This window comes from Rattus norvegicus, chromosome 4 (genome assembly GCF_036323735.1).
Source record: "Rattus norvegicus strain BN/NHsdMcwi chromosome 4, GRCr8, whole genome shotgun sequence".
Lineage (NCBI taxonomy): Eukaryota > Metazoa > Chordata > Mammalia > Rodentia > Muridae > Rattus > Rattus norvegicus.
The window spans coordinates 130,993,748-131,009,473 of record NC_086022.1 but is presented as its reverse complement, the minus strand read 5'-3'; the positions used below and the strand labels follow the sequence as shown (position 1 = coordinate 131,009,473).

Sequence of the window (15,726 nt, the reverse complement as noted above, 5' to 3'; positions counted from 1 at the left end):
CTGTCTCTTGTGGGATCTGTGAAGTCAGGGATTAGTTTGTGTTTGCTTATGTTTGTAGGTTGAAATCCAGCTTTGTCTCCATAGCTGTTTCTTAACAACACTGGAGTTAGAGGGACTTCAGTGATGTCCATTCAAATTCTTTTCCCATTAAAGCATAGCTTGCCCTTGCTAGTGATGTTGTGATAACAATAACCCCTGTATTGACAAGATTTGTGCAGATTCCACAAATCACAGGCAATTGCATCTCAACCAAATATGTTCAGGTACTGTTTTGTCTTATCATTATTCCCTAAATAATACAACGTTAAGACCATTTCTGGCTTGCGACATGGCTTAAGCCGTGAAGAGTGCTCACTTGCTGCTGTTTTCAGTTCTCAGTACCCAGATGGTGGCTTACAACCAGGTATAACTCCATTCCTAGGGGATGCAGTGCCTCTTCTGGCCTCCAGGGCACGACACCCATGCGCAGTGTATGAGCAGTTTGTGCTCAAGCATACATACAGACAAAAAAAACCTTACACATATAAAAAATTTCTGGTGCATTTGCCTTGTAGTTGTTATAAGCAATCTAGAGATGATTTAAAGTAAAAATATCTGCATACACTATATGTAAGTAGTCTAACAATCTAGGTAAGTTTTTAGTGTGTTCAGATTTTGGTATCCATGGGAGATCCTGGAGGCAATCCTCTAAAGACACCAACTTACAACTCTCTTTTTACATCTAGGTAGGAGAAAAATCTGTGGAGTTAACTCTCCCACACCCCACCATTCCCAGTGGGCCACTTCCAATAAACTTCCAACCACCTAAAGCCATTGTACATGCTAAGCAAATTCTGCTTCTTGCTTCTGACTCCTTTTAGATGTTCCCATAAGTATATTCTAAATAAAAAATATTGAAGTCTCCTATGAGGTTAAAAACATAATCTTCCATCTATCAGTGATTAAAATAAACTTTCATTGTATTTCTTGTAGACTAAGAGATAACTTTAGAAGATTAAATTTGTATTGATTTTTAGATATAAATGTAAAACAAGATTGAGTGGAAGCCAAGTGAATTCTGGAAAAAGAACATGTGTAAGTAGTTCACTTGGTAAAGTGGCTCTCTCTCCCTCTTTATGAGCAGTTAGTGAGAGCATTAGCAGGAAGCAAACCTTCAGGGGTGTTTTGCCTTTGTGTGCTGGGAATATGAGTTTGCTCTAGCTAAATTCTCAATGGTGGTGACATTTCATTTATCTCCCGGAAAGATGTAGAAACATAATACGGTTCCCCAAGCCACTGTAATACTTGGGCTGCTTTTTTTCTTTTTCCAGTGATATGCCAATTGGGAATAATCTGGAGGGCATAAAGCATCGTTTCCTTTATTAATCCAAGTCAGCGGGCCTTGAACTGCATAAAACATTTTATGTCTGTTATGGCTTATATACACACAGAAGTTCATTAGGGGAGCCCAGACCACCTCCCATGCTGAGCCTGCCATTCTAGAAGTTGTATCTTTTGCTTGAAATGGTACTGACCTTATATCACTGTAGGGGTGAGGGGGTGGGCAGCCATCCTGTAAAGGCCAAGCAATGGCCTCCCTGAAGAGGTAATAGCTACGAGACAAAACAGTTTCCATTTTCCTTAAGGAGTCTGTAAGCCACCTAGGCTAGGGTTTTATTTCCCATTTAAATGCAAATTCATGGGTTGGGGATTTAGCTCAGTGGTAGAGCGCTTGCCTAGCAAGCACAAGGCCCTGGGTTCGGTCCCCAGCTCCGGAAAAAAAAGCACTGTTTAAAAAAAATGCAAATTCATAAAGAGTTAGCAGTCAGTTTGAGATACTAATGGGCTCTGTTTGAGAGATGAAAGTAGGAGTGGGGGCTCAGGAGGTCGGGGGTGGGGTGGGATGGGGGGAATCCTTAGTCACTAGCCTGAAATAGAAAGGATTGACATTCTCCTCATTTCCCTGTGCATTCTGGCTTCTCCAGAGAAAGAGCAGGCAGGACTTACTTCCTGTAGGAAAATAAGTTTTGCTGATCTCATGTGCTTCATTTCTCCTTTTCCCAACAGTCTGCCAAACTTTTAGTTGACACTTCTGTGTTTCCACCATCAGTGCTAGGGTTTCTTTTACCTACCTAGTGACTTTTAGCATCAACACAAGGACATGTCAGGGCATTTTAATAATTTGCCAGTCAAAGAAAGCACCACTGATCTTGAGAAAGTCTGTGGTTTTTAGGCTTGAGGAAAAACTGCTTTGAAGGGATGTTTTCCTTTCTTGCCTTTGTGAACACTTTGTGAGGATACTTTTGGATCGTCACGTGTTGAGACAGAGATGCTACAGGCATCTATGAGTCAACACCAAGGGCAGAGCTAAACATTCTACAAGGAATGGGGTAGTCCCTGCAGCCAACCATGCCTAAACCTAGATGCTGTTTTAAAGAGCGATGCATTTCCTCAGAGCTTTCTGCAACCTCCCTACTTGATTCTTCTTGAAATTCACATTACTTTTTCTTCTACCCAACAGAATTGGGTGGAGTCGAGGGACCCACACATTCTTGGCAACTGAGCTTTATCTCTGGTTTTACTTTTCTTTTTCTCCTCCTCTTCCTCTTCCTCCTCCCCCTCCCCCTCCCCCTCCCCCTCCCCTCCCCCTCCCCCTCCTCCCCCTCCCCCTCCCCCTCCCCCTCCCCCTCCCCCTCCCCCTCCCCCTCCCCCTCCCCCTCCCCCTCCCCCTCCCCCTCCCCCTCCCCCTCCCCCTCCCCCTCCCCCTCCCCCTCCTCCTCCTCCTCCTCCTCCTCCTCCTCCTCCTCCTCCTCCTCCTCCTCCTCCTCCTCCTCCTCCTCTTCTTCTTCTTCTTCTTCTTCTTCTTCTTCTTCTTCTTCTTCTCTCCTTTCCTTTCCTTTTCCTTTTTTAGATTGAAAGCTCTAATCTGGAGTGTCCTCTATCCTCAGCCTTCCCAGTGGCAGGGAATTAGGCCCTCTCTAGTGGGCTTGCTTGTTACCTCAGTCAATTCAGTTTATATTAAGTGTCTAAACATGTTTATGATTTCACTGGGAATATAAAGAGGAATGAGCCAAGAAGGAAAGTGTTTCGTGCATACTTGTTTAACCATCAAGAAACTTCAGTCTTCATAATGATCATGCTAGTAGCCTATGAAACTGGCATTGATAAGATCAGGAATAAAAATATTTTTTTAATCATCTGAAATATGCAGAAATTTATAAAATAATCGAAACAGGAGGGTTGACCTCAGAATCCTCCTTCCTGTTAGTGTCTCGCATGCCCTATTGCTAGCTAGTTCCTTCCTCAAATGGCTCCTTAGTGGGCCTTTTCTCTGTCTCTTAGGTACCACGATGGGTCATTGTCATAATTATCTCATAGTTTCATGGCTGTAGACTATTCACCAAGGGACTTGTTAAAACCATAGTTCTAGGCCCCACCTCCAGGCTATCTGTCATATTAACTCTAGGGCTGGACTTCAAATACAGACTTTGAAAAGTGTTGTTTTGCTTCAAGAAGGAATACCATCTTAGAATGAAATGATAGGGAAAAAGTATTCCAAAAAAATGATATTAGAAAGCAAGCAGGAATTGCTACTTTAATACAGACAAACCAGCCTTGAAACTAAAACTTATCAGAAGAGATAAGAGAGGATACTTCATTTTATCAAGGGACAATTAACCTAGAAGATGTTACAATCCTAAGCATAAACACACCAAACCTTGGCACACCCAATTTAATAAAAAACATACTATTAGACTTTAAGACACAAACTAAGCCTACTCAATTTCTTTTCTCCCCAGGAGATCAGCCATTTGGACAAAAATAAACAGAGATACATTGGTATTAGGTGATATTATACATTGAATAGACTTAAGAAATATCTGTAAGATATTCCACCCAAACACCAATGAATTTACATTCTACTCAGCCACCCATGAGAATTTCTTTAATATAGACCACATACTGGGGCACAAAACAAATTTCTACTACTATAAAGAAATAAAATAAATAACTCCACGTATGCTACATGACCATAAAGTCACAAAATAATCTGTAGAAACTATATAAACTCATAGATATTAACACATTACTGAGTGAGGAATGGGTCAAAAATTAATACATAAATAAAAACTCTTGGAACTAAAGAAAAATGACAACACAATACAATAAAGCCTATGGGAAACATTAACAGCAGTCCTAAGAAGAAAATGTGCCTACATTTTAAGTGCATGCACTAAAATGTTAGAACTACATAAATAAATGACTTAAAGATGTACCTGAAGAGTTTAGAAAAACAAGAACAAACCAGATCTAGTACATGGCAAGAAATAATAAAATTTAGAATTGAAATTAATTAAATAGAAGCAAAGAAAACTATATAATTAATCAACAAATCTAAGAGCTGGTTCTTTGAAAAGATAAACACAGTCAAAAGACCATTATTGTGTGCATGCATGCGAGCGCGCGCACACACACACACACACACACACACACACACACACACACACACACATATCCCTAATGAACAGAATTAGATATATACAGGGAAACATTATAACAGACACCAAGGATAGATAGTATAAGAGAATACTTTAAAAACCTCTACTGCATTAAATTAGAAAACATAAACATGACCAGAAAAAAAGTCAATGAAATAATTCCTAATGATACTCAGCCATACTTGTAGACCAGAGGGTAGCATAATCATAATCAGAGAAGCTTTTATCTAGCAACTAATGGAGGCAGAAACAGATACTCACAGTCAAGCATTGGAGAGAGCATGGGGAATACTGCAGAAGAAGGGAAGGAAGGATTGCAGGAGGCAGAGGGGTCAAGAACACCACAGAATACCCATATCAACTAACCATGGCTCGTAGGGGAAACTGAACCTACACTCAGGGAGGGAGCCTGTATGAGTCTGAGCTAGGTCCTTGGCATATATATTATGGTTGTGTAGCTTCGTGTTCTCGTTCCTATAGAGGCTGTCTCTGACTCTTTGCTTGCTTTTGCTAAGTATTGATTATAAATTATAATATTGGTATAAATTTTCTATGAAGGTATGGTAGAATTCTTTTGCAGGTCCATCTGGGCCTGGGCTTTTTTGGGGATGGGGGTGGGTTGTCTTGTCTAACCTTAATATGTATCTAGTCTTTTTACGACTTGGTATGCCATGTTTGGTTGATATCCCTGGAAGGCCTCTTTTTCTATAGAGAAATGGAAGAGGAATGGACCTGGGGGAGAGAGGAGCTATGGGGGAAGGAGTGGAAAGAGAGAAGAAAGGGGAAACTGTGGTTGGGATGTAATATATGAGAGAAGAATTTATTTTAAAAAAGTACACACACAAAAAAATTAGAAAACATAAAAGGGATGGATGAATGTTTAGGTTCATCCTAATCACCACAAAGTTAAGCCAGGAAGAATGCAACGAAGAATGCAACACCCTAATCAGACCATAACATGTAAGGAGATTGAAAGAGCGCAAAAATGTCTTTTGAGAAAAAAATTACAACACAAAAGAAAACTGCCCAGATTTAGATGGACCCACAAAAGAATTCTACCAGACCTTCATAGAAGATTCATATTCAATACTTATTTTATTAAATCATGGAAGCAGAAGGTATACTTTCAGACTCTTTCTATGAAACCAGTATTACTCTAATAAGAAACCAAGTAAAAATAACAAAAGCCAAAACTAGTGGCCAATATACCTGATGAATGTAGACTTAAAAAATATCCTCTATAAAATACTTACAAACCAAATATAGGCATTTATCAAAGGATCATCCTCTATGATCAAGTTGACTTTTTCAGGAGATGCAGGGGTGGTTTAGCATATATAAATCAATAAATGTAATAAATAGTATAAATGAACTTAAATATAATAGTCACATAATCATATCAATAGATGTAGAAAAGGCTGCTGATAAAAATCCAACATGTCCACATGATAAAAGTCCTGGAGGGAGTAGGATTGAAGGGAACATGCAGAGTAATAAAGGATCAATGAAATATGACAAACCCACAGCCAAATTATTCTGAATGGAGAAAAACAAGAAACAAGCCTACTAAAATTAGAAATGAGACAGGGCTGCCACTATCCCCACCCTTCGTGCCAATGTAACACTTGAAGCACTAGCTACAGAAATAAGTTAAGAGAAGGAAATTAAAGGGACACAAATAGAAAACTCGAAAGTTAAGTTATCCTTACCTGTAGATGATAGCATTCATTATACATATGAGATTCTGAAAATTCCACAGTAAACTTTTAGACGTGATCAACAATTTCAGCGAACTGAAAGGGTACCAAATCAGCTTACAAAAATCAGTAGACTTTTCTCTACACTGACAAAAGCTTTTAAGAAAAAAATCATGGACACGCTCCCACTAATGATAGCTTCAAACATGTCTGGGAATAAACCTAATTAAAGAGGTTAGACCTGTACAATGAAACCTTTTAAATATCTGCAGACAGAGACAGACAGTAGGACAGAAAGATCTCCAATGCTCATAGACTGGTAGGATTAATATTGTGATAATGGCCATCATAACAAAACAACTTATAGATTCAATGCAATTCCAATAATAGTCCCAAGAACATTCTTAACAGAAATAGAAAAAAACTTCTCAGTATTCACATGTAAACACAAAGGACCGGGACAGCCAGTCAATCCTGAGTGAAAGAAGCAATGCTGAGGGTTTGCCATACCACATTTTGAGCTATTTTATAGAGCTATGCAGATGAAAACAGTATGGTATTAACACAAAAACAGATATTTAGATCAATGGGACAAAACAGAAGGCCAAAACCACAGGACTCCACAACATTGTAGCTAATGAAAGCTGACCAAATTACGGTGTTGGGGCAATTGGATGTCCACATATACAAGAATAAAGCTGGACTGGGAACAATCACCCTGCACAGAAATCTGCTCCAAATGGGTGAAAGTTCCATATGAAATCTGAAATGCTGAAATCAGAAGAAAACATAAGCAGTGCTCCACCAGATATAAAAACCTTCTGAACAGGACTCCATTTGTTTGGAAATTAAGACCAACAATTGACAGGCAAAACTCCATAAAATAACATTGCCTCTCTACAACAGAGGAAATAATTGAATAAATAGGGAACCCCACAGAATGAGCACATTTGCTAACTATACATCTGATAAGAGGATTGACATCCAGAATATTCATAGAACTCAGAAAAGAAAGAATCAAGAAAGCAAATGACTCAATTAACAAAACGGGCTACAAAGTTCTCAGAAGAAGAAACAAAAATGACTAAGGAATACCTAACTTTCAAAATATTTCCTAGTCAGAGAAATGCAAATTCCAACTTCTCTTGGAGCTTGTCTTTCGCTAGCCAGGATGGCTAAGATAAGGACACATTTGGGAATAAGTATTGGGAAAGTTGTGAGGAAAGGGGGACCCTCATTCATTGTTGGGCTTAGAAAACCATCCAGCTACTCTGGAAATCAGAGTAGAAAATGCTTTAAAAGTTGAAACTGACTTGGCTATGTCATTTCTTGATAAATAACAAAAGGACTCAATACCCTACTCATAAGAGTTTTTGTTCAGCCATGTTCATTCCTGCTGTATTCACAACAGCTAGGGAATGAAATCAACATAAATATCCTACCGATGGACAATAAAATGTGGTATATGTACACACTGGAATTATAATTAGCTGGTAAGACAAATGAAATTATGAAATTTGAGGGTAAGTGATGGAACTGGAGCCTATACTGAATGAGGTAACCAGATCCAAATAGATTTGAGTATATAACCTGACATTTCTGAAGAAGTCAGGGAAATAGGGAGGGGAAGAGCGGGAGATAGAGCAGAGCAGGAGGAAATGTGCCATAAAGGGAATGATGGGAAAATAGAGATGGGTGGGAATTTAACAGGAGAAGAGGGGATGCTGATACAGGAGGAGAGAGAAGAAGCAGAGAGATGTTTGATAAGGCCATAGGGCAACATGTTGTTTAGTACTTAATGTGTGTGTGTGTGTGTGTGTGTGTGTGTGTGTGTGTGTGTGTGTGTGTGTGTTTTAAATGCAGTTAGTTAGGGCAGATGAGGTAATGATATTGCTCACACGAACACAAGAACCCTGTACTATCTAACAAAAATCCAGTTTCAGGAACAGAGAACTTCCCATTGAGTTGTTGGTCAGAGTACATGTGTTTTCCGACACCAAATCTGCTATTGGTAATGCCATTACTCTCGCTTGCCTTCCAGTAGTTGACTGTAAGACCCTGTTGTCACACACTTCAGATAGAGGAATTTTAGGAGTTAAGCTGGAATAGACATTGAAGCCACCTCTCAGAGGACTAGTTCTATAGTATCAAAAGGTGCTCCAAGCTGCCACGGGAGAGGAGCAGCCTATAGTAATCTAACCCATCTGTAAAGCCTATGTCTGATGACAATGATCAGCCCAGCAAAATATCTGCATGGTGTGATATTGGCACCTTTGTCTTGGGGATAACCATCAGCAGTCTAATTAGACCCAATAGGAAGGAACTCATGCTTGGTACTGTAACCTAGACAACTGCCTAGAGCTGGAGAGCTCATAGGCCTGGCGTGAGAACCCACTACTTCCATTTTTCTAATCTAATATAAATTTTAACTATATTAAAATCAAATCTTATCTTCATACCCACAGATAAGTATAGCTCTCATCTCCCATCAAACAAGCTTTTTCTTCAGCACATTCTGACCAGTATAAAGATTCAAACTGGTGAAACTTCAGAAGAAAATGGGCTGTGGGTTGCCCATTCCATATTGTATATCAGCAATACAATTTATATATCTAATACTTGAGGAAAATCACAGAACTGGGGACATAAATGTGGTAAGAGCCAAAGGCCCAAAACGTCTCTTGTTAGATCATGTCCTCTGTCATTCCAGGAATAATGCATCCATGAAATCTCAACAGTGTGACTGCTTGAACAAGAATAGGATAATGATAGTACTCATTGATATTTCAATGTGAACAGGGGATCGCATATGAGCTGACTTCCACATGAAGAGCTACAGGCGGTCAATGGCTGCTGACAGAGGGAGAATTAATTTCTTCTAGAGATAAGCTCCCACATGAAATGTCCAATCCCAGGTGGTCAACTCTCTGGACATGTACTTAAAAGCAATAATAAATGGATTTGAGCTCTCTCTCTCTCTCTCTCTCTCTCTCTCTCTGTGTATGTGTGTGTGTGTGTGTGTGAGAGAGAGAGAGAGAGAGAGAGAGAGAGAGAGAGAGAGAGAAAGAGAGAATACTTATTTATATTTATCTACATGTAACAATATTAAAGAGACCATGAATTAGGAGGAGGGGAGGAGTATGGGAGGATAATGTAGACATAAAGTGTCATTCTAGAAAGTTCTCAAACAAATTACATAACAGTAGTAAAACCAAAACCGCTTTCCTTGAGCTGTAGATATGACTGGGCAGTAAAGAACACTTGTTGCTCTCGCAGAGGCTCTACTTTGCTTCTCAGCACCCACACCTAGTGGCTCACAACCACCTATAATTCCATGTTCAGCAAACCTAGTGCCCTCTACTGGCCTCTCAGTACCATAGGCATTTCACACAGTGTTCATACATATGTGTGGGCAAAACTCTTATATACATAAAATAAAAATATGTAACATTTTCCCTGAGTTGATTATGGAGAAAAGGCAGAAGTAATGAACCGTCCGATTACTACCCCTCAGAATTATCATCGTTCATGACTTACATTGTCTTTCTGCTACTAAGGTGAACTTGACGTCTGGCTTCTTCTCTGTCAGGATATTATAATCAGATCCCCACTCAGAAACTGCTGTGAAGCTCAGAGTGTAAGCATTGTGAACGGCTTCTCTTTGAGTCACCCACCATGTAAGGTGACATGTCCCCATTCTATTGTTCCTCCAACCCCTTGCGTGCTACTTGATTTTGTCACCTTGACACTAGCTAGACTCAGTTGGAAGAGGGAGCCTCAACTGGGAAAACGCTCCCCTTATATTTTCCTCTAGACAAGTCTGTGGGGCATTTTCTTGATTAATACTGTGAGCACCTTTGGGCTGGTGGTCCTGGGTGCGGTAAGAAAGAAGGTTGAACAAACCACGAGGAACAAGCCAGTAAGTAGTACTCTTGTAAGACTTCTGTTTTAGCTCTTGCCATGCTTAAGTTTCTTGCCCTGGATTCCCTCAGTGATTGACTGTTACCTGGAAGTTGAAGATAAAAGAAAATCTTTTCTCCCCAGGTCGTTTTTGGCCAGGGTGTTTTATCACAGTAATAGAAACCCTAAGACAACTTCTAAGAGGCTGTCTGAAGACTGAGGGAGATGCCTCTCCCACCCTGAAGTCATGTGCTTCTTGACCCCTAAAGTTAAGTATAATCAAGGCTTTAGATGCTCAAGGTATGGTATGTTCAAAGTGGAAATGAAGCTAGTATTAGCATGTTAGTAACTTCACATCCAGTGAAATAAAATAGTAATAAAAATTCTGTATATAGTTAAGTCTAATAATGATATAGGAAGAAAATAAAACAGAAAACACCTGACCCAATTGAACCTCTTCAAGTAAGAAACATTTGAAAATTAGATTTTAGGTTTAGGCTGACATTTGCCTGAACGTGATTTTAGTGTGCAAGGAGGGGGTAGAAGACATCCATCCAGAAGTGCCAAATACAGTAGTGAGCAAACTACCACCCAGATCCACCCCCTGTGCTTTCTGGGCGTGGTGGTGTACGGCTTTAAGCCTATCATTTTCCAAGTGCTGTGTGAAGAATGTGGTTCACTGATTTTCTTCTCAACTAAAGAAGACAGGTACCTTTAACTTTACCTCGAATCATGACTGAACGCATTATCCACTTGCTCGTGCGAAGGACCTTGGGATTGCCTTGGTTTTTTCCGTATCACATCAGCATCCTGTCTTAAGTCCTGGTGTTTCCCCTTTCATCGCGTGGATCTAAGTGTGCCCTGTAAGTTAGTGGTCCGGCTGTGCTCCTCTGATCTTGTCAAAGAAAGGCCAGGTGCTGGCAGCGGCCTGGTACCTTCGTGCACTTCCCTCTTTATGTGAAGTTCTTCCACAGGTGAACCCCCGTGTCCTCAAGTGCCATCTCCATCTCTCCTTTCCAACAGTCCTATGTACTGTAGCAGCCCGCCACACTCCTGTCCCTGTGCTTCTTTTTTCAAGCGCCCCCTTTCCATTCCCCCATTGCACGCATCGCCCTCACATGTGCTCCTGTGATTGTCATGCTTCCTCCCCAGGCTACTCCCCTCGAGCCAATGACCTGTGACTCCAAGCCAGTTCTTTGCTTACTTTTTTTTTCATTTTATTTTATTTTATTTTTAATTTTAATTAATTTATTTACATCAAGCACTGCCCCCCTCCCGGCTCCCTCTCTCAGAGATCCTCCATCCATCCCTCCTCCCCTTCTCCTCCGAGAGAGTAGGGGCCTCCCTGGGTATCCTCCCGCCCTGGCACGTCACCACACACCACTTTTAGACTTGGTCCCTTTGATGCTTAGCAGTTTATGCTTTACCTTGATGTAGTTTCCTTCCGATTTCTGGTGTTTGAGGATTTAGAGCTTATGTCTATGAGATGATCACTTGCATTAGCTTTGGAAGAATTTTGATTATGACTTCTTCAACTATTTTCCCCATTATTCCTACCCGCCTCTCATTCCAAGGGTACGAATAGATGGAACTTAGCCTCCCTAACTTTGCTTTGAGGCTACATTCACTTTCAAGTGTTTTCCCCTTGTACTTCTCTTCTAAGCTAGCTTCTTCTTTTTTTTTTTTTTTATTAACTTGAGTATTTCTTATATACATTTCGAGTGTTATTCCCTTTCCCGGTATCCGGGCAAACATCCCCCTCCCCCTTCCCCTTCTTTATGGGTGTTCCCCTCCCCATCCTCCCCCCATTGCCGCCCTCCCCCCAACAGTCTAGTTCACTGGGGGTTCAGTCTTAGCAGGACCCAGGGCTTCCCCTTCCACTGGTGCTCTTACTAGGATATTCATTGCTACCTATGAGGTCAGAGTCCAGGGTCAGTCCATGTATAGTCTTTAGGTAGTGGCTTAGTCCCTGGAAGCTCTGGTTGCTTGACATTGTTGTACTTTTGGGGTCACGAGCCCCTTCAAGCTCTTCCAGTTCTTTCTCTGATTCCTTCAACGGGGGTCCTATTCTCAGTTCAGTGGTTTGCTGCTGGCATTCGCCTCTGTATTTGCTGTATTCTGGCTGTGTCTCTCAGGAGCGATCTACATCCGGCTCCTGTCGGCCTGCACTTCTTTGCTTCATCCATCTTGTCTAATTGGGTGGCTGTATATATATGGGCCACATGTGGGGCAGGCTCTGAATGGTGTTCCTTCAGTCTCTGTTTTAATCTTTGCCTCTCTCTTCCCTGCCAAGGGTATTCTTGTTCCCCTTTTAAAGAAGGAGTGAAGCATTCACATTTTGATCATCCGTCTTGAGTTTCATTTGTTCTAGGCATCTAGGGTAATTCAAGCATTTGGGCTAATAGCCACTTATCAATGAGTGCATACCATGTGTGTTTTTCTGTGATTGGGTTACCTCACTTAGGATGATATTTTCCAGTTCCAACCATTTGCCTATGAATTTCATAAAGTCATTGTTTTTGATAGCTGAGTAATATTCCATTGTGTAGATGTACCACATTTTCTGTATCCATTCCTCTGTTGAAGGGCATCTGGGTTCTTTCCAGCTTCTGGCTATTATAAATAAGGCTGCGATGAACATAGTGGAGCACGTGTCTTTTTTATATGTTGGGGCATCTTGTGGGTATATGCCCAAGAGAGGTATAGCTGGATCCTCAGGCAGTTCAATGTCCAATTTTCTGAGGAACCTCCAGACTGACAGGACCTGTGAATTAGGAGCAGGATGTAGCAGGCTAGGGGAGGTGGCACATGGCTTTAATCTCAGTATTCAGCAGGCAGAGACAGGAGAAGGCCAACCTGGTCTACACGGGGAGTTTGAAGCTAGCCACGGCTACATAGTGAAATCCTGTGTTAAACAAGAAAATAAAAATAAAAAATAAAAAAAAAAACAAGCCCCGTGCTCTAAAGTAGTTGGAAAAATGCCACAAAAGATTATTTCATACCACTTTAGAATTATGGAAAATCCCTAGTCAATACCCATCAGCACTTTGTTGGACAGTTCCAACTGATCAAGGCCTGTAAGGCTACCTGTAATCTATGTCTGTAACTATGAGTGACATTTGAATATAGCCACTGCCCTGCACACAAATCTCAGAGTCTGTCCCATACTTAATTCTTTGCAAAGAAAGCTTTCCAGTTCTTGCTTACAGTAAAGGTCCATTATGTCCAGGCGTGATGACCGTTATCACACAATTTATTCTGAAAATATTTGCACCATATTAATATGTCGAAGCATTATGCTACTCTCCCCCTGAGCTGATGTGTTGACTGTGTCACTTGCAAACTTTCCCCAGGTCTTAAATAATGAACCCGTGCGTTTAAAAATGAGAAACACAATAACTTTCCTATGATTATATGCTTCCATTTAACTGATCATTTCTGTTGAACAATTTTTGCCTTTAAAAACTGGTTACCTGCATTTAAAAATGTAACAAAGGTTAAACTCTGATTTTGACATGCAGAGATTTTAATCAGCATTCATTAACTATTCAGGGCCATTAACAAAGCATGCTTATTTAACATGCATGAATTCATGGGCAGTGGGTGTACCTAATCTCATGGCATTTTTATAACCTTAGAAAATAAAAGGCAGGGATGCAGACTTCCCCATCATAGGAGCCTTTGTGTGAGTTTTCTTTGACTACTGGAAGTGAAGAATGGAACTCCTAGTTGGGTGTGAAGAGTTGACTTTGTGAGGTTGGTTATAGACACAGGTTCCAACTGATAAACCATTTGGACAGGACAGGGCACTTTTGGGTCCTTTGGTGGCATAAGGTCTAATGCTCACTAGTTTTGTTTGTTTTAGGTGACCCGGTAGCAGACACAGAAGTGTTTGACTCCGAGGGGCATCAGGATGCAGAGCTGTGCTGTGTGGATTACCAGACGAGTGAGAGCTCAACCTCGGAACTCCCTCAGGAGTTCGTAGCTGCAGTATGAGCATTGTAGAAAGTGGCATTTACATGACTGTCCCTGGTTCTCTGCTCCGTGATCTCATCAAACTGAACTACTGCTGCAGGTGACCACTCAACTGACGTGCTACCTGGACCTCCAAAGGAGCCCAGCACAAGACATGCTGGAGGGGACATCGGAGGTGCCAATGTGGAGCAGTGCTGGGAGAGCCTGGCTCTTCTCATTCTCCTTTTCCCAAGGAACATGGACAGGAAGCACAAAGGGACCCAGGCTGTTCCTTTAATTGTGTCCTTTAGACATTGTGCAGAAGGCATGACGGGAGTCTAAATGACAGAAGACTTGGCTCACATACGTGTGTTATAGATTAAAGAACTCAAATTATCTGGTGCAGGAAATTCATTATATGAACTTTGGAGAGTGGAAGGACTCGTTGGGTTACTATGTGTGCATTTGGATTTTTTACTTTTGATAACTTCACATGTTTATCCTCTTAGTTCCATTCCTACTTTAGCGGAGATGCAGCAGAAGCTTTTTAACCCTGGTACACTGGCGGCTGAGTTCTAAGGAAAGCATAGTAGCACCAGGGTTTTATAACCAAAGCTTTCTCATGACATATTCACAAAGGAACTTAAACCTGCTGGAGTTTTTATGGCTTGAGAGTAACCAGATAGGAAGATCATTTAAGACATAGGACAGTCTCTGTTTAGAGGAAGGGTGATTTCTTAGATCCACTTTATGCCAATTCTATGGAAATATTTGAATTATCTCCTAGAAGGAGTCTTTAAATGCTAACTATTCACATTACAGTTGATGCGAGCCTAACAGGGACCCTTCTGTACCCACTTGTCAGCTTTCTTACTTCTTTAAATGCTTAGTAAAACCTCAGTCATCTCCCCTCCTATTTTGGTGATTTCATAGATTACTGCCATGCAGAAACATAAGAAACAGAGAAACTGGCCCAGGTTTGAAATGAGACGTTATTCATGTACTCGAATCTGTAATGTGGGATTGATTGTATGTATTAAGAAATGTTGACAGTATACTTGCTACACCGACTGTCTGTCCTTTCGAAATTACAAGGAAAGATCGGTTCTATTATGTTGTCTACAGTGCTGTCAATTATTTGATTTTATTCTCACAGAAGAAGTGGAAATGGGTGCTACCTATTTATTGCTTAGACTTTGACTTAAATTTGACTGACTGGGTGCCTAACCAGAATAGTTATTCTCATGTGACTAAGTAAAATGTCACTCTGTTGATGGCATAACGATCTTGTGATTATTTATTTGGTCCCTTAAGATTTTGTGGTCATGACACGAGCTTACAAATGTTCCTTTAAACGTAAACATGAAATTGGGTTACTTTAAATTTAACTTGGGGATATGACTAATATAGGTCACTACTTTATTTTGTCTCCAGTATTTGCAGCTTTAGAAAAGGAGCATTGAGAACCCAGTGGATATCAGTAAGGCTTGGATAGATTCTTGATGTCCTGTGTGTCCTCTGCTGTCACGAGCATAAGACCTTCCACTGTTAAAGAGCTTTAGAAAGGTAAAAAGACTTTGCAGTGCATGAAGCACTGTGTTAGTTTGTAACCCTCACATTTGATCTTCTACCAGAAAGCAGAATGAGCGATAAGGCACTACTTTACCTTGGGGAACTAAACTATTTCCAGGGAATAA

The 15,726-nt window shown here is 40.7% G+C and overlaps 1 protein-coding gene across 5 annotated transcripts in view; it reads left to right on the top strand.

Moving 5' to 3' along the window:
* Positions 1 to 15,308, top strand: part of Tafa4 (TAFA chemokine like family member 4) — a 233,867-nt gene extending 218,559 nt beyond the window's left edge. For all 5 annotated transcript variants that reach the window (XM_063286715.1, XM_063286713.1, NM_001134700.1 and 2 more), the window contains one exon: positions 13,941 to 15,308. In XM_063286715.1, the coding sequence (XP_063142785.1) occupies positions 13,941 to 13,952 (12 nt within the window). In that variant the 3' untranslated portion in view covers positions 13,953 to 15,308. The remainder of the gene's footprint in view (positions 1 to 13,940) is intronic.
* The last annotated feature ends 418 nt before the right edge of the window (positions 15,309 to 15,726 follow it).